The 23,070-nt window shown below is 40.1% G+C and overlaps 1 protein-coding gene across 3 annotated transcripts; it reads left to right on the top strand.

The window, feature by feature from the left end:
- Positions 1-619: 619 nt before the first annotated feature.
- Positions 620-23,064, top strand: ppp2r3b (protein phosphatase 2, regulatory subunit B'', beta). 3 transcript variants are annotated; one of them, XM_083921600.1, is made up of 15 exons: positions 620-798; positions 1,600-1,986; positions 11,598-11,783; positions 12,138-12,241; positions 12,878-12,980; positions 14,373-14,447; positions 14,582-14,668; positions 15,134-15,290; positions 16,785-16,833; positions 16,946-17,035; positions 17,143-17,318; positions 19,051-19,169; positions 19,262-19,368; positions 20,208-20,249; positions 21,099-21,205. In XM_083921600.1, the coding sequence occupies exons 2-14, from the start codon at positions 1,633-1,635 to the stop codon at positions 20,224-20,226; spliced, it is 1,626 nt and encodes a 541-aa protein (XP_083777726.1). In that variant the 5' UTR covers positions 620-798; positions 1,600-1,632; the 3' UTR covers positions 20,227-20,249; positions 21,099-21,205. The 3 variants fall into 3 exon arrangements, with proteins under 3 accessions (XP_083777726.1, XP_083777725.1, XP_083777727.1); XM_083921599.1 differs by lacking the exon at positions 20,208-20,249 and having other exon boundaries at positions 21,099-23,064; XM_083921601.1 differs by lacking the exons at positions 620-798; positions 1,600-1,986; positions 20,208-20,249 and adding an exon at positions 8,666-9,124 and having other exon boundaries at positions 21,099-22,248.
- The last annotated feature ends 6 nt before the right edge of the window (positions 23,065-23,070 follow it).

Consider the following 23,070-nt stretch of genomic DNA (forward strand, 5'->3'; position numbering starts at 1 on the left):
ATGGAGTAAAGTAACAGTTAGTTTAGCAAAGACACACCACTGAGTGCTGGGGCTTATAATGAGGGAAAAACTGCAGCAGTAGAAATAATGATGGGGTGGGAAAATATATTTCTACAGAACAACAAGCAATGAAGTAGTATAGACTTTGGCTTTTTAACCTGTTTTTAACAGGTGGGTGGCAGTTGAAGGCGGATGAAAGTACCCTTTTTAAGGAGAAACGATTGGGGTGAACCAGGGTGAACTCTCACCCTGTTTTAAGATCCCGCGTTGAAAGCGGGTTTGTTTTTTTGTTTTAGATTCAATTTACATGTCCCAGAGTTTTACATAATACCAAAAATACATATATAAATGTAGAAATAATATTAACATAAATTAAAATATTCAAGGACAGCTAAACATAAAAAGGGAATAAAGAATAACAAAAACAAGAACGTATGCGGTCTGCTAAACAAAGGGAGTAAATTTGAAATGCCTAAATAATCTAATAAGTCTTGAAAATGTATTATTTTTGCGTTTTAAGTTTTCCATAATGGTCCGTTGAAAGCGGAAAAACGGCTGGGTGAACTCTCACCCTTCTTTTAAGATCTCGCGATAGATCTTTGTGGTTACCAGGGGAACGAGAGCCTGAGTAGTAGCGCTTGTGCTCTGCGTTTGCTCAGCGAAATGAAAACCGGATATACTGCGTTTATTTTTGTATTTCACAGGTAAACAGACACGCGTGCAACAGCTTGGCTTATGAAGGAGGTCATGTAGAGCCATAAAAACGCGTTTGGACCTTAACCGTGCATTCTCTCCAAGGTTGGTACCGCTAACGTTAGCTTGCTAAAGCTACCGTAGCTTGTTGTTGCCTTGCTGCTGCTGCTTCTTCTATCAACTTTACTAACTCTGTCGACCCTGGCTTCTCTTGCCTGAGTAGTGTGGCAGCTTTAAGTGACGTTAGCTAAATAAATACTGACTTTAAGCCGCTGTGGTTCCTTCTAACTAAGTCAAACTATAGCTATAACAGTATCGGGGTCAGTAGGGGTCCACGTTCACTTTTGCCTGTGGGCTTTAGCATAAAAACCATAGAAGGCATTGATTGTTCGCGCTAAAATTCAATAACGTTAGTGAGCGAGCAAGGGCGGTTGACACCAAGCTATTGTAAGCTTTATATTGTGTCACTCACTGCATTTATACTAATGTGGACAGCTCCTCAGTTATACAGTGTTGCCGTGACGTTATTTATTAAAGGTGCTGGAAATATAGAACCAGTATGGCAAGCGGTTTTAACATACAATAGCTAAACTGGATATCTGAAATTCAATTCGTCCTGATCAAAAAGAACATTTCAGATATCCACAACACCATTGTTATTAGTACAAATGACGTCACTTTTGCTATTCATGTGTATTGGGCTTTCAATTCTAGATATCCACCATTACATTTTCGATATCTAGAAGAATTACGTTGTTGATATCTGAAATGTTATTTTTGACTACGGAGATTTGAATTACAGATATCTGCAACACTTATCCAGTCTTTCTATTACATTTTAAGACTGTTTGCCATGGGACCAGAGTGAAGTACTGTGATGTTAACGTTACTCCTATTTCTACACAGATTTGTCAGAGCCAAAAAGTAACATCCTGCAAAATGCCTTCACCGCAAGTCCTCCAGCCAGTTCTTAAGATGAAGGTGGATGAGCTATTTCTCAACTGGTTGAGTGATACAGCAACCCAGTCACTACTCAAAGATTATCTTGACCTTATCAAAAGTGGACAACACATCGATTTGAGTAGTCAGGACACCCAGGACAAAAGGTCGTTGACCTTCAATGAGAACAACAATGTGGCATCCCAAAGGAACTTGGCAGAGAAGAAGCCCACTCCTCTAGGTACTCCTTCCAGCCCACCGTCTGCCAGTACACTACCCTCTGGCAGTAGCAGTAATACCAGACTGACTGGACCCAATGGCAGAGTACTAAGGAGGTCTGTCAGCACAAAAAAGGCAAGTAATAGATTAAATAAGTAAATGAAAAGATTAGAACATTTAAACTGTTGTCATTAGATGTCTGTTAGGAGGCATCCCATAATCATAATCGTATCCAAAATGTTTCTGAAACAGTTTTACAGGTTTAAACAAGAATAAGAAGTTCTTAAATGACCATGCCATGGGGCTTTCATGTAAGGTTGCTTTCATTATGTCAAAAACAAGGTGTGTCCTGTAGTTTGTGTCACCTGAGGTTCGTGTGACGAAGGGTGTGTTGCAAAATCTTAGTCTCTGTAAGCTCTGTCTGTTTGGCATCAGGTATCAGCAGCAGTGTTTCCCACAGGTTTACACGCCCAAAAAAATTAAAAGAATCATGGTTTTCATGTGTTTCAAATGCACTGTAGCACGTTGCCTGAATGTACTTTTTTTAGCGTGCCAGTCGTGGATAATCAGACAATTTAAGGATTAGGTTCTTATTGAAAGGTCAATCCCCGCGTGGATAAATTAATCAGTGTTAAAAAGCGTTAAAAATCACCAGACAGAAGTATCACAATTATACAGCAATAATCAGAGCCACAATGCAAACTCAGTTAAATCAGTGTATCACACAATGAGCTACACTCGGCATCAGAAAATGTATTTTAAATAATTGTCCAAAAGGTCCAAATAATATTCTTTAACAGAAACAGTCCAAAGTTAAATCAAAAATCACTTTATGGTTCAAGCACAACAAAATAAAGAAATATTTCCAGTTTGTTTAATTCTGTTTTAGTTGTCTTTTGTAAGAGTGAACCCTCTTCTCAAACTAAATAATAAAGGACTGGAGTGGAGCATCTTCCCAAACCCTGTCGTGTAAATAAGTATCAGGTATTAACTGTAAAGTCTAAGGTACAGGAAAATAGAAATACAAGTAAAGAAATAGTAAAGAAAAATGTTGGTATTGTCGGAGACATTTCCAATACTGGTATCGGTATCTAAACAGTTTTAATAGACCGTAGTACACACATGTACAACTGGAACATTCCAATACAATAGCCTGTCATTGCATGAGGTTCATGTTTATTAAGCTAAGTTAATAACCACCATAAAAACAAGTGTGTTAACTTGCTTGTTAACTTTACTTAAACCAAATAAATGAGGCCTTGTTACACTTGCAGAAAGAAGCTGTCTGAGTGTTTAGAGGTTGAGTTTCTTGAAAATGCTTCACTGTTAACCGTAAAATTTATACCTGTATTATACATGCACAAGGCTAAACAAAAACCTTGCCAGTAGGCCCTTCTCTTATAAGATATTTTAAGATGTTGCAGTGTAAATGCACAAGTTCTGGTCTAAATAACAACATGCCCACAGTGTTGGTAGAGAAATAGTCCCTGGTCGGTTCGTTGGTGGAGAGAATGCTGCAAAAGCCACAGGTTGAGGATCAGATGATTTTCTTCCTAGTTGTCATCGGTGCAGCCTTTGGTCTAAAATCTGATGTTAAATCTTTTATTTATATATATATATATATATATATATATATATTTGGTTCAATACTATCAAATTTAAAACTAACAGATAGTATTCTTTAAAACATGGGGTATTGAAAAGGTATTGATACTTTTGACAACCTTAGTAAATGCCGGCACACCGTCATGGCTTACAGGGATATTAGAATAAAATGACACCAACATTAATGTGATTAGTAACACCTGTGCTTTTCCTGTTCTGACACATCAAAAAGTCTGCTGTGAACAGGACCTTAAACGTAACCACTGTTTCAGATTATGCCTTCATGGGTTTGCTAACAAGTCCACCTGCAGTACAGCCAAAAGTTGCACCTCATCAGACATAGCATAAAATCCAGTTGTAAATGGACTTGGTTATGGAGTTTACGGTTGATATTTTATCCATGGGATTATAGCATCTTTGGTAGCAACCGCTGTAGAGTTCAAATCCTACACATTTAATCCGTCCTAACTGTTGACGGATTTCTAGTTTCTCAAACATGACCCTAATGTATTCTCTGAGGTCTTGACTTCCCAGGCTGGCCACGAGAGGCTGCTGAGTAGCCTACAGGATCAAAGGCATTGAAGGGCTGTCCACTCTTCACTATCATAGTGGAGCCTCCATGTCTGTAGGCATATGTAGTGATTATTAGTCAAATACTTTCCAAATGTTCAGGCCTCGCCCACGAATTAGTGTGGTATGAGAGGTGGGAGTGTCTGAACCTAGCCTATCCCTGGCACTCTGGTTACTCCTTTAAGCCTGTGTGGTGCAGATCTTAATATCACTCCAGAGGTGAAAAGGATTTGCTTTGGGCTGCTACAATTATAGAAGAAATCAAGCCTCAAAAAGATGTCCAAAGGCTCAAAAAGTTTTGTATGTCTGTCAAGATTAGAAGTTGGCAGTGTGGTGAAAGCTAGACAACTGGAGGTGCGTGCTCTTAGAGACTCCGCCTTCTACATGCTGTTGACATGCTAAAGAGAGGAATGAGGAGGAGTTCAAGTGGTCACTGGTGAGACATCTGTTCTCTCTCTGACTGGAACACTAAGGCTGGATAGCTAAACCTAATGTTAGACTCAGCGAGGCAATTGTGTCTTGAAGATCATGTGTTTTTTTTGGTGTGTTTTTTTTATGTGTAATGCATATAAGTACAGCCTGCATGGGTTTACAAGTCACCACAATGCATTCAATTCAACTTCAACCTTAAAAAATGGAAGTAAAGCCTGATTTAAAAAAGTCCATCATGCATAATTTGTCATTCTTTTCAGACAACTGTAGCAAACTATAATGCATCAAAATTAAACATGCCCTGTGTGGTCTTTTGTACACCTCAGGTCTAGGTGAAGATACAAACATAGTCCTAACGAGGCCCTTTTGTGTCCCAATGAGAAATTATTAATTGTAAGAACAGTGACGACAAGAAGCATTGCAGCAGCGATCTGAGTGAGCAGCTGGATCCTTACAAAGAACAATCTCTCTTACTGTCTTGTCGGTTTAACATGAGCCCTTATAATTGAAGGTGTGACAGATCTGAACTTTTGGATTTTCACATTCACGTCTTTTTCCTCCCAGTGACCTTTGAGCCTTAATGCCACCCTCTAACCCCAGATTAATAAAAAACAACTGCTGGACATTTTGTATACTCTGCTGTGATGTGTCATGGCATGTGGCCACACTGTGTCACTCAATATTAAAGGGATTGTGAGGTTGTATAAAGTAATACTTCTATTTTAAGACAACAAAATGAATTCCTGCATACAGATGCATTCTTCAAAGGATTACTCAAAAATTCAATTTATGTCACACCGATGAAGCCTGGAACAGCTGGTCTGACTTTGACATCAGACACTGATATAGATAGCCTTGGTTCCCTTGTGGTGGTATTATATACCCAGAACTCTGCCAGTGAGATGAGGTGTGGCAGCACATTCATCCTCTCTGTAATTTACTCTGAAACAACGTCTATTAGATGCTGCTCGTTGTCGTAATATGTGGTCATAGATTATTTACACCATGTACAGTAAATATCTGCTTCCTTCGAAGGCTCAGCTTGCAGTTCTGCTGTGTAGCTCGACACCTAAAATGTCCTCTGTGTGATGACAAGTGCAATATGCATACACATAGACCCTCAGTAGTTTTAATAATACAGAATAATATAAATATACTTACTTTGAGGGGCTCTGTTCTCATCGTCTGCATTAAGGATCATAGGCTATTTCGCAAGATGTATTTTTATAACAAGCTTGGTTTGGCTCAGCAACATTGACGCTATTTGAAGCAGAGGTCTAGGGTCACGTTATCAGTTGCCTGACCTGTCAGAGAGAACCAGGTGTCAAACTGTTTCCCGTAAGTCCTTTTATTTTGGAGTCCCAAGTGTTCGATTGCAAACTTTGGGTTTCAGCCTCATGTGATATAGTAAATACTATATGGTCTCTCAAGCTGTTGTCTCTAACACTTAACCGCTATATGAGGCATGGCGATAATTCAATATGATAATTTATCGTATTTCAATGCAATCGTATTATTACGAAATCATACATAGAGATATCATGATACTAAATTACATTGTCTAAACTGATAATAATAATAAGCGCATACTAATTCAAATTTTTCAGAAAATCTGATGCTATATTGTGATCTATATCGTTATCATATGAACTGACCTAAATCGGGACCGAAGATTTTGGCCACATCACCCAGCCCTACCGCCATGAACTATAAACTTTAAATGCTCATACAGTAGTTCCTTTAATAGTGTTGTGTAAGTGAGGGGGGGCCCACTGTCACTCCTTATCTGTGGCTTCTTTCTGTAGTGTTCTGACCCTTTGCTCCACTTCTGGAGCCATTCAGACTACATAGATTCTCCAACAAACCTGCATGATAGCTGTCCAACCCTGCTTTTACATTATTACTCTTATGCAAGCCAGCTGATCTGCTCACATCATGTTCTACTTGTTGGCCTTCCCTGAGCCCACCATGTTGTTAGTCAATCAGGCCTATTTTTGGCCCACATTCACATGTATCCCAAATCCCTGTCTCAGACATCCGATTGTGATGGATTGAGCTGGAGCTTTCTGGATTTCACCGCAGCATAGGTTCTGTGAACCAGTGAGATGGTGTGAGTCACCTCTGTGTGGATGTCCTGTGGAACCTGTCACTGGTTCAATCATGCTAGAAACGTAGATACTGAAGCCACACTGTGTATGCTTGTATTGACTTGTGTTGTCTGGGAAAGCCCTCCGGGGAGTTTTGATCGGTTTTCCCCACCCTTCTATAATATTTCCCTCGGCTGTGGTTGTCTGTCTTTCCTGCATGTTGTCTCTTGAATAACAGTTTTAGAACAACTGCGAACAACCACAACAACTTGTGAATAGTCATCTGACTGCTGGGAGTTCTAACATCTAGACCTGCCAATGACAGACAGTGCGTTTCATAATCTCATCTGTTATGTAATGAAGAGAACATGACTGGACACATGTTTCTGTACAAATCAGATTTAACAGTTTACGGATTAGACATATTGTGAGGTCAATCTGGGTTCTCGTGTTTTTTCTGTTTGTCACAGTGACCCATTAGAGTGTGTGGACGTAGTACTATAGCAGACTGTCCGACTAATAGTTGCCTCAGAGGGTGATGTTGTTGTTTTGACAACCTTTGGTTAGAGATGATGCCTGCTATAACTATTCCATTCTGTGTTTTTTAAAAGGCACATGCTTCATTGCACCCTCAGAACCTGTGTGTTTGTGTTTTTTTTTTTGTCTGTGTTGGTTCCCCAGTCCACATTGCTGTTCACACCTTGTGTTTGCTCATATGTAAAGTAAGACATCATTATCCCTGCTGTGTTTTGAAACCGCTGTTTGTAAAACACACTTTCTGTTTGCTCAAACACAACAATAGTATTCCGTGTGAGTTTACAGTTTTGTGTTATCTACCAGGTTGTTTTTTGGCCTTGGTGCTTTCCTTTCCATATTTGGTTTGAATTGATGAGCATGAACAAAAGACAGCCAGTGTGCTTATCAAGCATGTGCAGGGCCCTGTTAGGACGATAACAGGAACTGGGTTTGAGTAGAAACCAGTGGAAAACTGTGGACTTGGTGATCCTGTCATTTAAAAATAATGTGGGTGTGCTTTCACTTTCAGTGGGAAATAACATTAACAAATATAGGTTTATTTATGTTTTCTACTGTTGGGTACCATTTCTCTTTAATTAACATTTACATCAGCAGGCTTATACAGGTATGTCGGTGTTGCGTTTTCCCTGTGTACAGTCAGTGCAGTGAAGGCAACCCCGCAGCTGTTAGATCAGCATATTTGTAGAGAATTGATGTAATTGCCATCACTCCATGACAGCAGCAACCGGAAGTGGATGTTTGTTTGAGGACTAAAGATACACCCTTGTTTTCCAGATCTAGTTTCTTGGATTGCCCAAACTGTGCTTACTGGTGCTTTTAATAGGCGCAGACTGGTTCGGTCATCATTCTTTGAATTTGACATGTTTCTCCCCCCTCTATTGCCCATCAACTATAATAAGACGTGGAATGGCTGGCAGCCCAAGCTTGCAGGGGGAAGGAAAACAAAGACCACCATTAGATAAAATGCAGCATAGTTGAATACATAGGTCTCTTATAGTTGTGTATTTATCATCCAGTTATTTGACCTACGCTCTTGTCACCTCTTATGAAGTAGTTATACCATGGTTGTGTTCTTTATTTGCCAATGCCTCATTAAGTTTATTTTGTCTGCCTGTTCTTCTTGTGATTTATACTTTCAGGCAGATTTAGTGACAGGTGTAGGCAGATTTAGTACTAGCATGTGGCTTTCGTTATGTTTCATCACTTCTGGGGCTTTATTTTGAATTTCCCCATTAGTGTCTGTGTATACTGTCCAAAGGAAGGAGGGGGATCCAGTTTGCAAGCCTCAGAGCACATGCAATATTTCTCTGAAGTATGTGGTCGTGTGGGAGATTTTCAAAAGGGAAGTCGGTGAACATGAGCCGTGTGCTGTTGCGTTATTAAGGTGCATCCTTCAATTGGCTTCCGATGCTGCTGCAAGCTGCAACAACAGGTCTGTCTCTTTACATAACCTTCCATGAGCACTGAGGAATGCAAACTGGAAAGGGCAGATCCATTGCACACACCCCTCCCATCCCACACATACACTAAGTGACTCCTACACACAAACACCCCGCCACTTCTTATCTCCCCACCAGCTTTGAGGCAAGGGCTTCCTGACCCTGTGCCGTGTTGGTGTGTGCGTATGTGCATGTTATGTAGAGACTGGGACAGAGCGGCAGGCAGAGCTGTGATTGTGCGACCAGATCTGGAATGGGAGAGTCACAGTAGCAGCTGCTCCCTTGCATTAAGAGGCTCTCACTCTGACAGAGGACAATCACAGGGACACAGACACAGAAGACTTGCACCACTGCCACTGCCTTTTGCTCACAGTGCTCACTGGTACTGAGTGATTTGTACAGTCAAGGGGATAACGCTGGATTGAGTGTTGTGTTTGTGTATATGTCTTCCCCGTCCTGTCTGGAGCGAGGATGAGGATGAGGGAGCTATCTCTGCGTCAGGATCCTGACCTTAGGAAGGAGTTGGCTCTGCTGGCACGCGGCTGTGACTTTGTTCTGCCCTCTCGGTTCAAGAAGAGGCTCAGAGCCTTCCAGCAAGGACAGGCAGGTGTTTGTATGAGTGTACCCTCTACCAAGCAGGCTTTTCTGGCCTGTCAGACAAGTCTATTAATGGGGAATGGTATTTGTGGGCTTGTCTTGGTATTCAGCTTGCATTAGTACAAATATTGTGTATTACAGTTTGAATCACAGTAATTGTATCTATTCCTCACTGTTACCATCTATTCTTTATAAAGTGGAACTATAGGTGTTGTTGAAGCCAACTTTCACATCAAATAGCTTCCACACACTACTATGCCATATCAAATGTGATTGTTGTGCAATCATATTCACTTTTTGTGGGTTGTTTAGGGGCAAGGTATTCTTCACTTGTACAGAGAAATATGAGCTGTGAGCCATAGTTTGTGGACGATGTTTCATCTTGTGTGGTATGTTCTGCTCAGCTGCTTCACTGTGCTCTTTCAGACCACATCATTGTGAATGTGCAAAATGTCATGGGGCGTAGCAGTTGTGCTCAAGAGCTCTGCTAGCGGTTAGCATAAAGCAAAAGGGAGAGAGAGGGAGAGAGAGGGGACAGTGCTGGGCAGGGCAACATGAGATGTTTATGTCCTTTTATAGCCATGGCTGACACCAACACACAGGACAGAGAAGAGCAGAGGACTAGCAGCATTTATCATTTATGAGGTTGAAAAGAGCCGATTACCCCTGACAGAATACAGCAACACAATTTCATCTAATGTTGACACATATACATGTAGAAACTGATATGGCTAGATTTAGTCGCTTTTGTTTTCTATAATTTTAAGGTTTTAAATCATATTGTGCAACATTTTATTGTTGCAGACAATGTAGGCCCTGTCAAATCTAGCTAGAGTGGAAAACAATTGATTAGACAGATACTAAAAGATGGTACTTTTCTCTCTTAGCCAGTGTAGGTCTGTTTATGCTATTATTAAAGGCCATAGAGACCGATCCTGTTAGCAAATTCTTGAGTTATGTAAATAGTCTTTGGGTAAGAGATGACGATTGCTTGCTCTGCTCAAGCAGTTTTTAGTAAGTGGCTTATGTGTGCAACATAATACATTTTGATCATAATGCATTCTGGCTTTTTATGTGGCTTTGCTGGTTCATGCCCTCTACAGCATGGTCCTCAGCAAGACACTCAGTGGAGATTTTATCAAAGCATATGATCTCACAGTATGCCAGCTGTGCTTAGTCAAATTTATCATTACATAAAGACATGGCTCCATTGTTGCATTATGCCGTTGTCATTAGACATAAAAGGATACCCTGATTTACATCACGATGTAGAGCTTAATAGCATATGCTAAGCACACTGTACCTCTGCAGTTCAAACCCAAAACACACACACACACACACACACACACATGCATCACATGCAGGTCCTGCTTCTATCTCCAGCAATGTCATTGACAACTGTGATTGTTGTTTCCCTGTGATTAGGTACTCTGTTTAAACCTAGCCAAAGATGTCTTGCTCAATCTTTCTTCTAAAGGGAACACACATTTATGCATCATGACAGTGCGTTCATCTAGTCCTTTTCTTTTTAATGAATTGGCCCTTTCACACTAAAGCACAGGTGTAATTAATAACATCAATAATTGCCAGTATTCAATTCAGGTGTGTCAGTTGTAAGGCCATGGTATTTGAGCCATGTTGGCTCGCAGTCATGTCTTACTGTGACACTTAAGTGTTATGTATAATGTAATGATAATGTTTATAATTTGTATTGTTTGTGTCCTTCTGTGTTTTCAAAACAGCTGCTGTGAAATGGCTAATTTATTGATTTATTTAATAGTATTGTCTCTTTGAATAGCATCAGTAAATAGCATGAGTAATGTCTTGTGTTATCAAATCTCATTACAGTTAGATCACAGATTATGCTGTTAAAGACCAAAATATACCTGTAAACATTCAGTCATTTTCCAGTAAGGACTGATGACTACTTAGTCACCGTTAAGATACGAAACACCTCAGATCAATTATTTCTTTATACAAAAGCAAACATCAGGTTGTTGTAGATGTTATTTATAAATGAGGTCCTCAGCGTTATCTAGTATTTTATTGTTATCTTGTTCTGATAGCCCTTTAAATTCCTGACTCTTTGAAACATACAGTAATCTGTTAGTGAAATGACCTTAGCAAGTTGCAAACATTGCAAGGTCAATTTTGGTTTTCAGCAACAGATTAAAAGGACTGTCAGTCTTTTGCTTCTACACATATTAATGTCGCTTGACACATCTTAATTTAAATCTATTACAGGTGAAAATCCATCACAGGGATATCTTTTACAGATAAGTGGATAACAACTAGTACCTGCATAGTCACAACTCTTCCATGATGCTCTTTGGGGCTGTTGAGAGGTGTGGGTGTAGTGCTAGCAATGTAGAGTTTGTGTTGAGGCGAGCCTTAGCACATGTTGGAATGTTTGAGCTGTGTGGTGTTAGCCTTTGCTAGCATCAGTGGCTAACAACTTATTTCTGTGTGTCTGTCTCAGGCCCAGGTGAGGACTGCGGAGCCTGTCACCACAGCGCTAAGTGAAAGCATTCCAAAGTTTTACTTCCCACTGGGCCGGCCCCAAGCCAACGTCAACATCGACAGCCTCATTTCCAAAATTGAGAAAATATTTTCCCAATTCCCAAATGAAAGGGCCACCATTGAGGACATGGGGCAGGTCGCCAAGGTGAGAATGTGATTTGTAGCATGGAGGTTTAGGTGCCACCCAGCAAATTATTTTCATTAGGGGCATTTAGCTCCTGACTTAACGAATGTTTGCTGATTTTAAATCTCCTCGAAAAATATTATCTCCGTCTCCCTGAGGAATGTGAGCAATGGCGGAAGGGGAACCTGAGTGAAGAGACAATTGGCAGCTAGGTTTCCTTGGGGTCTTTAAGTGATGCAACACTGCTCGTCATTGTGCTGTTCATTTCTACATTAAAGATCACATGTGTATGTGGGAATGCAAGTTTTTTTTCCCATCTCTCCTCTTTATATCCACACCACACTGCCCATCTCTTCTGCTTACTTGTCTCCCTAGGCTTGTGAGTGTCCTCTCTACTGGAAAATGCCATTGTTCTGCTCGGCTGGAGGCGACAGGACCGGCTTCGTGTCCGTTCACAAGTTCGTGGCTATGTGGAGAAAGTAAGACAATGGCTCTTCTTGTTCTCCTTGGACTACTGGTATACCCACAGCGTAATGCCTCATACAGTCTACTTTGAACAATGATGACCGCTCATTGAGATGACAGATGCTGCATGCATCTCTCTGCTATCATGACATTTTTCTTTTCATTTCTAAACCTTAATCATTGATCACAAAGACCTCACAAATGCTCACAGGGGAATAGTCGCTGGGCATTGACAGTATTTGAAAACATCTATTGAGTGTGAAATTGTAAGGAATACCATAAGGCTTTTGTAATGGCGGCTGTGCTCTTAGCTATGTGTTGAATGCTGTTGCATGCAATTGGCGTGCTCTTGTATTAATGCACGAGCCTCCAGAGAACTGGATAGACCTAGCCTTTGACTTGAGCTCATGTTGGAGCCATTCTTAGAGGAGAGGCCACAATCGCTACCATAACACTCAACACTTATAATGACCAGGCAGCAATTCAGAATCCTAATTTCAGAATGTATTATACCTGCACTTGCATTTTTGAGGGGAACAATTTCAAACGTGTGCTCTTGAAAGAATGATAAAAAAAAAAAGAATAGAGAGAACATAAGAGCGAAATAGTGAGTAACCTTGCAACCATCTGTTCTCTCTTTTCTTCTCCAGGACTCTGCAGACCTGTCACGACGACTCTTCTAAATTTGTGCACCTCTTGGCCAAGCCTGGCTGTAATTACCTGGAACAAGACGACTTTATTCCATTCCTGCAGGTAATGGCTGCAGCACACCCAGGGAGAGGGCTGGACTTGGCAGGGTGGCAAAATTGCATTGGCTTAGGTTGTCCAAAATGGACTTAATTTAAGGACTGCCCTGCTGAAGCAATGCTTTTTCATGTGGCGGAGGACTAATTCAGGGACGTTACTGTAAGCCGGTAATATAGTGGAGGGGAGTAGACTGAATGAAGGTTAAATCGGTACAGAACTCAAGCTCAGCAGAAATTAACCAAGGAGGGTCTCGTGTAAAATACACATTATAGCACCAAAATAGTTCTAGAAATCACAGATGCAGATTGATCAAATTGTTTAATAAGAATAGTCTGTTTTGTCAGTCTTACCATGTGGATCTGCTGTGCTGGCTGTTTGTATTCTCATTCCCCCTGACAAGCTGTTGGTGCGCCACACTGGTCCCACCCTACACCTTATTCATTTTCATGCTGGCGGGAGCGGCTGGGCTTTACTGAACACCCGTTAGAATACCAGCAGAGATGCCTTGTGGCACACGGTGTTTAATTTGTATGGTTCCGCTCAGTGAATCGCCTTTGACTGTTTTGATGAATGAAAGGCGGATTGCAGTGGAGTAGATTTGACTGTCCCCGCCTGTTTCCTGTGCCCTGTGATTTATGTGTTTCTCTATGATTTAATTCCTCACACTAAGAGTCAAAGAGGCACGACGGCTGCCCTGAAATAAGGCCTTTTAATTTCATTGCCGCCTGCGCATTTATGTCAACAATTCTTTCGCCTAGCAGAAAGAGAAGGGTGTAGAATAAAGAAAAAGATGGGGGAAGTTTCATGGCAGAAATATAGCTACAGTTCATTTGAAATACAGCACAACCCCTTTGACTTAATGGCATGAGGAGGGAGAGAAGGTTAAGAGCAGTCGCTAGCAAATGTCTTTCTTCTGGCCTTCTCACCACTTTGCTGTCAAATCAGAAAGACTTGAGCTCATCCTCAAATCAGTTGACCCAGTGTTCTCTGACTTCAAAGAAACATTTGAATTTTATGGCCTCTCTCAACGAGGCCTGGAGCCTTTTTTTTTATGTAGCACAATTTATAAAGTATATGGCATAACAGGGTGATGTAAATAGGCACTGACAACTTTGAATGTTTTAATAAGCATGCATTTATACGTCTACTCTAATTACGACAAGTTCCGTCTAGCAAAAAAGAAAGACATGTGGTTTGCCATTTGACTCGTCTCTAAAAGTAACTGCAGAATTTGACTGAACTTGTGTATTTGTTATTTGAACTTATGTATTTGTTATTTGTGTGACACAGCATGTCATTGAGTTGTTCTCTTGCATTTGTGTTTGTTAGTTCTGAGGGGTTTGTTATGGAAATGAGACAGTGGAGACAAAATGAGCTGACTTTGCTTTATGTTTTCAGGATGTGGTGAACTCACATGCAGGCCTGGCCTTCCTAAAGGAGGCACCAGACTTTCACTCACGATACATCACCACGGTATGCTACCGTAACAAAAGTGACAGCACGTTACCGTTGCAAAATTGCCAGTTGTGACACAATAAACTGGCACAGCATCAGTTACGTTTAGCTCATGAATTAATTAGTTGATAACGCTGTAAACTGTTTTTCAGGTGATTCAGAGGATATTCTACAATGTGAACCGTTCATGGACTGGAAAAATAACGTGTTCTGAGCTCAGGAAAAGTAACTTTCTCCAGGTACAATTCCAAAAGTTGTCTGCTGGTCCTGTTTTACATACACAAGACTTTAAACGTTGTTAATTGTCATAAAATGAATGTATGTGGTAAATATAATATCTTCAATTGCACAGTTCACATGCTTTAATAGAAATGTTAATTTTTTTTCCCTGAAGAGAAAATGTGTTAAAACTTATTTTTGTAGTTTCGGCCATCATTTCTATCTGTTATGATAACACTGTGCTTACCAAAGTAATACGCAAATTCATTTTTATTAATTAAACCACCTAATTTGGAGGTAAAACTAAGAGTGAGGACATCTGCTGGAAACTGTAGAATTACACTAGTTAGGTAAAAAATTAACAAGGAAGTCTGTCTGTAAACTCTAATGGACAGTTTGTCTGATACTAAAAGTATACTGATAAGTATTAATACAAAAACTTTTACAGTGAAATTTTACCATAACCTTTTGTTCTTTTGCCCCAGAATTTGGCGTTGCTGGAGCAGGAAGATGACGTGAACCAGCTCACAGAGTTTTTCTCCTATGAACATTTCTATGTTATCTACTGCAAGTTCTGGGAGTTGGACACTGACCATGACCTCTACATAGACCAGAAGGACCTGGCACAGCACAGTGACCAAGGTGCACAAGCACACATCACATTTTTTTTCAAGAAAACACAACAAACAAGAATCTGCACAATTGTCTTATCTTATAATTATTCAGAGTTCAAATGAAAAAGTGCTGATACCTTGTCAGAACTCAGCTTTCCTTTAAAGATCCTGTTTGTAAAGTTTTACATGTGTTAATCGTTTTATTACCAATGATTAAACGGTTCATTATGCAACTTAAGGGCTTTAAACACTCGCTCAGGTGTTTTCAGTTAATCTGGTTGATTAGACCTCTCCTCAGGACTGTGTGAGTGACTGTGACGGATTCTGATTCTGAGTCTCCTGTTAGCTTTGTTGCACCTAAGGCAGGACAAATCACACCTATAACATTCTTACTGGTAGATGGAGATTTGTGACCTTGTAGACTCCCACCAAAGCTCCGCCCACCAACCCAACTAGAGGTCTAATAAACCAGAATAACTGAAAACACTTGTGTGGGTATTCAGAGGCTTTAAAAATCGAGACATTCACGACTTTCTAGATTGCTTATAACAGCTGGCTAATGTGAGCTTGCTTGCCAATGCAGATGAATTGCTAGCATAGACATAGCAAAATGCTACCTTGAGTGGATAACGTCAGCTAATTCATTCAGACTCTCAGGGCTAATCTGGCTGGCTTACCGCTCGCAAATTACCTTATCAGCAAAGGTTATGAGGCAAGCACAGCAGATTGATGCAGCGTATCAAGTTACAGCTAGCTGGCTAGCGTTTGCGTGCTTGTTAATGTAAGCTCACCCTAAGCTGGCTGTGGCTCAGTTGGTTACTTCGTGGCACTGGTTGATGGAGTGATTTGCAAACAGCAAGCTAGAATATTTGTAGATATGATTGTGATTCATTTCACAGCATTATACAAACATGATGCCCGTTGATTATGTTTATGCCCATGCTGTAAAATGTGCGAGCAACAGGATGTTGGCTGCATCTCACTAACGGCCACTGGTGTCGCTAATACGGGTTTTCTGGAACTTACACAGAGTACCTTTAACCTTCCTGGCATTCGTTGGCACAGTCAGTAGGCTGAAACTACATGTAACAATAAAAAGCGTTTACAAATATTATTTGGTCTAGGTCTAAAGCTCACACACACACACACACGCTCAGGAAAAATACTTTTGTCTTCCTCCCCACACACTCCACGCCACATGTTCTTGGTTGATGGTCTGAGAGTGAGGCAGGGGAAATGAGACACAAGATCAATAAGAGAGCAGCATATATACTCTGCTCGAATGACGCCATGTCTGGAACAATTTCTACCACTATATTGCCGAAATGATGACCAGAGGATTTATAGCACTGTCAAGATAAAAAAAAGAGCCTACCCTAGCCAGTCTGGATTTACAGTCTGTGAGAATGGATTACATGTGTTGTGAATAAGTTGTACATTAACTGAGAAAGCTGTTGTATGAGAGCAAACTTTTTATTTCAAACAGTCTGGATTATAAATTACCTCTTCTTTTTTTCCCCAGCCATTTCCCATAAGATGATTGAGAGAATATTCTCAGGAACAGTAACAAGGTAAGTGAAGAATGTAATAGAGTTTAAAAGGTGTTTATCAAAAGTAATGAGCAGTTTAGAAAAGACACATTCTAGGTTTCAGTAGTAGCAACTGTGTGGTTTATTCCGTCAGAGACAGAAAGGTGTACAAGGAGGGGCGGCTGAGTTATGCCGATTTTGTCTGGTTCCTCATCTCTGAGGAAGACAAGAAGACTGACACCAGGTATGTAGATTCACAGCCACACTGACTGCATCTTCAATTACTTTGAAGTATTTGTCTTTCCTCACATGCACCTCCGCTTGCTGTTCTTGTCCCTTACCCGTGTCCAGTATAGAGTACTGGTTCCGCTGTATGGACCTGGATGGAGACGGGGTGCTCAGCATGTACGAGCTGGAGTACTTCTACGAGGATCAGTGCCAGAAGCTGGAGACCATGGCTATTGAGCCCCTTCCCTTCGAGGACTGCCTGTGCCAAATGCTGGACCTTGTCAAGCCTGAGGTCGAAGGTCAGACCATATTTTCATTCATACAACTCAGAAGTTCACACACTGGAGAGTCATTGTTTATTCAGTGGCAGTCTAAGATGCACGTACGCATCTTCGAACTAGCTCATTGATCATTAGCTGAGGGAACAGTTATAGATAAGAGACTGACTGATCTGCTGCCTGATGTCAGCTGTTGGTGTCATCCACACTGTCAACAAATTCTCTCCAGCACTTAGCTTTTCCACTATGCCATTTCGAAGACACTAGTCCATGGTGAGGGTATGCATGTTTAGTATTGATAGCCACAGCAAGAATGTGACCCTTAGTCGGCCTGGCGGTATGCTGTACCAGCGGGGCTAAGTAATATAACGTGTAATACGAGATCTAACAACCTCTTATTCGAGGCTGGTGTTTCCCTGAACAGTTTTATTCCTCCTCCCAGCAGCACAACTTTTACCATTTTAAAACATATAAAATGAAAGTTGTCGCATTAAATACAATATTCTTCAGGAGATCTCTGGTCTGTGGTAATGGCATATGAGCTTGAGCCCCAGCTGTATATAGAGATGTTACATTTGATGACAACTTAATATGTAGATCTGGTGGAGTTTTCGTAAACATCCCAGAGAATCTAAAAAGCCACTGTTGAGCGATGCAGAACTTTATTCTCTTATCAACCAAAAGTCTCTTTCCAGCTCTTTCAAAAGCAGAAACTTGGACTTTTGATTTCTACAAAATTTTGAGTTGGTTTTAAGATTTCGTGCATAACTCTGAAAGCACTTTTATGTCTTATCGTAAAAATCGGAAGTCTTTAACTTTGAATGAGCGGCGGCCTCCAAACATCAGGCTGGGCTCCCTCACTGGAAGATCTATTTGAAGGCTTAAAACCGAAGGTGATTGGGCTTTTGCTGTCAGTACCCCTGAGCTTTAAAAGCAGCTGTATGAGAAGGTTAGGCTGGATCTAAAAGATGTTTAAAATCAGCTCTATTTATCCACATTTGACACGTATATTCAGGATAGATTCAATGGATTTTTTTTAATATGCAAACAATTACCTGATTGATTTGAGCTAACCCACTGAAAAAGGGGTAGGCGTTATAAACTTTAGCTTCTGCCTATTCCCTTTTACCTTATTTCAGATACATGTTTTTGTGTTTGTCATGAAATGTCTTTGTCTGAAATGTCTGAAAATAAACTGAACTGAACTGAAAAAGAAATTATTATTCACATAAAAGACAAAAGAAAATTACAATTAAATAAAAAAATCGAAAAAGCTTTCCTATATGAAAAGAAAAGTATCTAGTTGCAATTATTTTTGACCGGTATTGCAAGTGTGTTATAATTCACAACATTGGAGGGAATCATCATTTTTATATAATTATTCTCATTTTCTTATATATATATATATATATATATATATATATATATATATATATATAAATGATCATGCCGTTATTTTCTGTTAGGATCTGTGTCAAACAAAGATTTTTTTCTTACGTCTATAGAACGAGTTTTAAGCCAGACTAAAGATCAAATCCATAACCTCTAATGCACTGTACCATGAGGTAGGACGACACTCAGTGCCAAAACTCAACATTTATGCAGTCCGCTAAGTCTCAGGCCAATTTTGAAAGCTAGGTTGGATGGCAAAATCAGGCCAGAAACCTTAAAGTGGGTCCTCCTAAATAGTTTAATATCACCTATGCCATAAATCATCTGTCACCGTCTAAAGTGCCTCTTTCATCCTGTTCAGGTAAGATCACTCTGCGGGACCTTAAAAGGTGCAAGATGTCCCACATCTTCTTTGACACTTTCTTCAACATCGAGAAGTATCTGGACCATGAGCAGAGGGACCCGTTCTCTGTGATAAGGGTAAGCTTTAACTGCCACAGAGAGAGAGAACATGATGACTTGTTTTCCTGTCAGACGTCAAGTGGATCATATTACTTGTCCTGGTTTTTAAGGAGATGGAGACAGACGGCCAGGAGGTCTCAGACTGGGAGAAATATGCTGCAGAGGAGTACGACATCCTCGTGGCTGAGGAGGCCGCCAACGATCAGTGCAACGATGTGTAAGTCTGACGTTTATCATTGGTCGGTGAGATGTCACAGTCCTGGGCCCAAATTTATCAAACTGCTAAAAGTATCACTTTGACGCTTAAGAAAATCGATTCATCATATTTCAAAATATTGACTTAACACTAAACCTAAATTAAAAGACAATTGCAGGACTTAAAAGAGGATGTGATGGATGAAGTATTTCTGGTGTACCTCGTCTCCACTTTAGTTTTGGGTTTTTTTGTATCAGTTTCGGAGATTTTCCTGTAATTTCATTCCTATTTGTATACTATAAGTATACTAGATTGTTGTTTTGTTAACTTTGCGTTGATTGCTTCTGCAGATAAAAAGGATTTCACTCAAATAAAAGTAACTTGTTTGATTGCAATCACATGTTTTTGCAGATCCTTGTTTTTGATTTGCTATTTCTGCTTCTAGTCATTAATCATGTTATCACTTAAATGTGTTTTTAAAGACTATTCCTACATTTTTGCAGTCAGTAGGAGTGTGTTGTTGGCTTTCTACAGCATTCCTAAGTGTAATTATTCAAAGTTTGATAAATATGGGCCCTGATTATTGTGTTAGCTATTATAATTACTATATATTATCATGATTATGAGTGCTGAATTGGCAAAACTGTTCTCAATTGTAGAAACGTATAAATGGACTATTTTGTAGGGCAGATATTTCAGCATCACGGCAGGAAAAGCACAGTTGTAAAATGTCTATTTTGCAGTCAGACGGTTACAGTTTGGTACAGAGTTCATGTGTTATGTCCAGCAGCAGAGCCCCCCGGAGAGTGAGTCAGTGATAGACAAGGCTGTTGACAGGTGTGTTGTGTGGCGGTTTTTAGGAACACCACCGACTTCTAAAGACAGGCTGCTAACCAGAGCAGGTAAGACACTCAGGGTACCAGCAGGGACTTAAGTGTTCTCCTCCTCCTCTCTGGACCAGTCTAGTCCTAAACCCACTCCTGGCTCCTACCCTCAACCCACCAATCTGAGCCAACTGTTGACAGCAGATAGATGTTTTGTCAGACAGCACAGTATCAGGTCTATGTGGCCGTGTCCTCGAGCTGGGAGTCTGTTTTTGAACAAGACAGTCTCTGTTTTTATCCTTCCTCTTCCAAGAAAGAAAAAAAGCTCAACCCCTGCACCATCTCTGTCCATGCCTTTTATGTGTTGCGCCTTTGTCCTCTCCAGTTTAAAATCCTGTCTGTTTTTGAAAACCACAAATATTCAGTTTCTTGCCAAGAGTTAGAAGAAAAGATCAACACTTTCATACGTGAATGATAAAAATTAAGCTACTGTCAAGAGCCAGTTAGCTTAGCTTAGCAGAAAGACGCCTGTAAAGCTCACTAATTAACACGTATATTGTTCATTTATTCCGCACAAAAAACAAAGTGTAAAGTTGTTTCGGGGTTATGTTCCAAACTATTTCTTGGCTGGGCACAGTAACGTCCTGTGGTCTTGTTGTTTGCCAAGCAACCACCGGAGACTTGTTTTGACACTTTGGTTTTGTACGGATTAAAAAAAACACAAACATTTGAATCAGTGAGCTTTAAAGGTGCAAGTTTACAGTCTTTATGCTAAGCTAACCTGCATCTGGTGGTTTCATAGTTGTATTGATCTTCTGTAACTCTTAACAAGAAAGCAAATAAGTATTTCTATAACATGGTTACCCTTTAGCACATACTTTGAATTACCACATTACTGATCTTCTTTTCCTCCATGTGTCTGTTTAGGTATGATAATCCTTTGAGCCCTTTAGGGCAGCACATCTCCAGTGAGCTGGGTCTGACAAAGAGACACTTCTTTGAGATCCCCACTCCACACTGCAACCTGGACCTGGATGAATATGAATATGAAGATGACTTTGAATGACCCTCGATCCTGTAGCGTTATCTCACACGCCTGCCGAGCGCCGTGCGCTCCCAGGAACAGAGCTTAACCAGCAGTGTCAGTGGACAAATCGCATCAAGCCAGAGAGGCGCAGGTTCAGGCCCGGTTCTCAGAACAGGACACACTTCAATAAACAGGGAGTGAACACAACAGATGTGTGGAGAAATGGACACAGTATCACACACTTGGCTGACAGGAAATGTGACATGGTCTGAGCTGAAGGTGGTTCTTCAGAATACTGTACTTTACCAGATGTTTTAATATTTTCACCTTTACATGTAAAGAAGTCACCACAGCTGACTTAATGATATCTCAAGCAGCGAGTTCAGGCCTTTGCTCCGTCCCCACATGGTCACACAGGAAAACTTGTGTATGTGCACGTAATGCGTCGTATAAATAATGTTTGGGGGCGAGTGTTATTTCATCCGAACATCAGTGCTGCGTAATCACGTTCACTCGAGCTAAATCACATTCTTCTGGATTGTCGGACAGAAACCACGTTGATTCAGGTTTTTAACTAATTATCATCTGAAGTCATTGGCTAATGTTACATTCCAGTGATCATAACGGAAAGTTTTCTACAAGACTGTAAATTCATTCATGGTTGTTCGATGAAATGAGAAGTTAACGTAAATGCCAAACAAGCCACCGTTGAGCCTGCTGCACACACGCGAGCACACAGCTCAGACTGCCACACACACACACACACACACACACACACTGTATATTGTACATTATGACACAGATTTACTGTTTGTGTGAGATGGGATTGTTATTAAATTATTAGAGATGGATTTATACATAACTGTAAATATTTATTTGGTGCTTGCCGTGTTGTAAATGATTTGGAAAAAGTGTTTTAGACAAATTCTTTTTTCTATGTTATCAAGTACTTGACTGTAATGTACTTTGACAGAACAAAAGGAACCAATTTTCAAATGTTTTGCTTTTCTTTAAATTAATAATAAAGCTTTGGTTAATAGAGTAAAGAAAACAGACTGTGCCGTTTAATGTGATCCATACAATAAAAAAGGGAACACTGATATTTATCCGTCACCATATAGCTGCAGTTGGACATGAACATGTTAAAAATAGATTACATCTTGGGAAAATGTACCCGTTTTGACTTTTCTTTTAAAAACAAACAAATTTACAGCAATACATAAGAAGCTCTCTGCAAGCTAACTCGACCTTTTCCTGTAAGGAGCAATAGTAAAGTGGCAGGCAGGACAATAAAGCAAAATTCTTCATTCACCCTAGAAGACAGTTAATGAGACAAACCTTGGACCAGGGGTGTATGCATAGTGATCCACTTCGTGCTTTGTAAATATAATACACTTTACTTTAGTCTGAAATTATCTTTTTAGAACATAACTAGTGGTGTTCTATATATTTATGTTAACAAATCCCATAAAAAGACACATTTCCATTGGTTTCTACTGAAATGATTTCAGATAAATACTTTACTATTTTTAAAATTGACTCTGTAGTTTATTAAAACAGCTGACCATTCTCATTTCAAGCAAATGTCACTCAAACGGGAGTTAAAGTGCATTTGTTTTCAGGTGTGATTCATACATTTGGTGCTCTAGTCCGGACAGTAAATGTGGGATTGCGTTCTGTGTAACGTCAGAAAACGTCATTTAGTGCAACAGTGTGTCTGTTTGAGGTCAGTAATTTTTGGACAACAGTAAAGATTTATGGCACAGGAATATGGTGCTTTGGCTGCACGATTAATACTCATATGTTCCTGTTGGTTTTGGTCTTTTCGTAGGATTTGTTGTCAATAAAAATACGTATCCTTTAAACTATGTC

Source organism: Echiichthys vipera (genome assembly GCF_963691815.1).
Source record: "Echiichthys vipera genome assembly, chromosome: 10".
Classification (NCBI taxonomy): domain Eukaryota; kingdom Metazoa; phylum Chordata; class Actinopteri; order Perciformes; family Trachinidae; genus Echiichthys; species Echiichthys vipera.

Excerpts from the sequence above, each read along its gene's own strand:
- ppp2r3b (XM_083921599.1), top strand. The coding sequence starts at position 1,633 with ATGCCTTCACCGCAAGTCCTCCAGCCAGTTCTTAAGATGAAGGTGGAT. Across the intron at positions 14,448-14,581 it reads ACTCACGATACATCACCACG|GTGATTCAGAGGATATTCTA; the intron begins GTATGCTACCGT and ends ACTGTTTTTCAG. Across the intron at positions 15,291-16,784 it reads GGCACAGCACAGTGACCAAG|CCATTTCCCATAAGATGATT; the intron begins GTGCACAAGCAC and ends TTTTTTCCCCAG.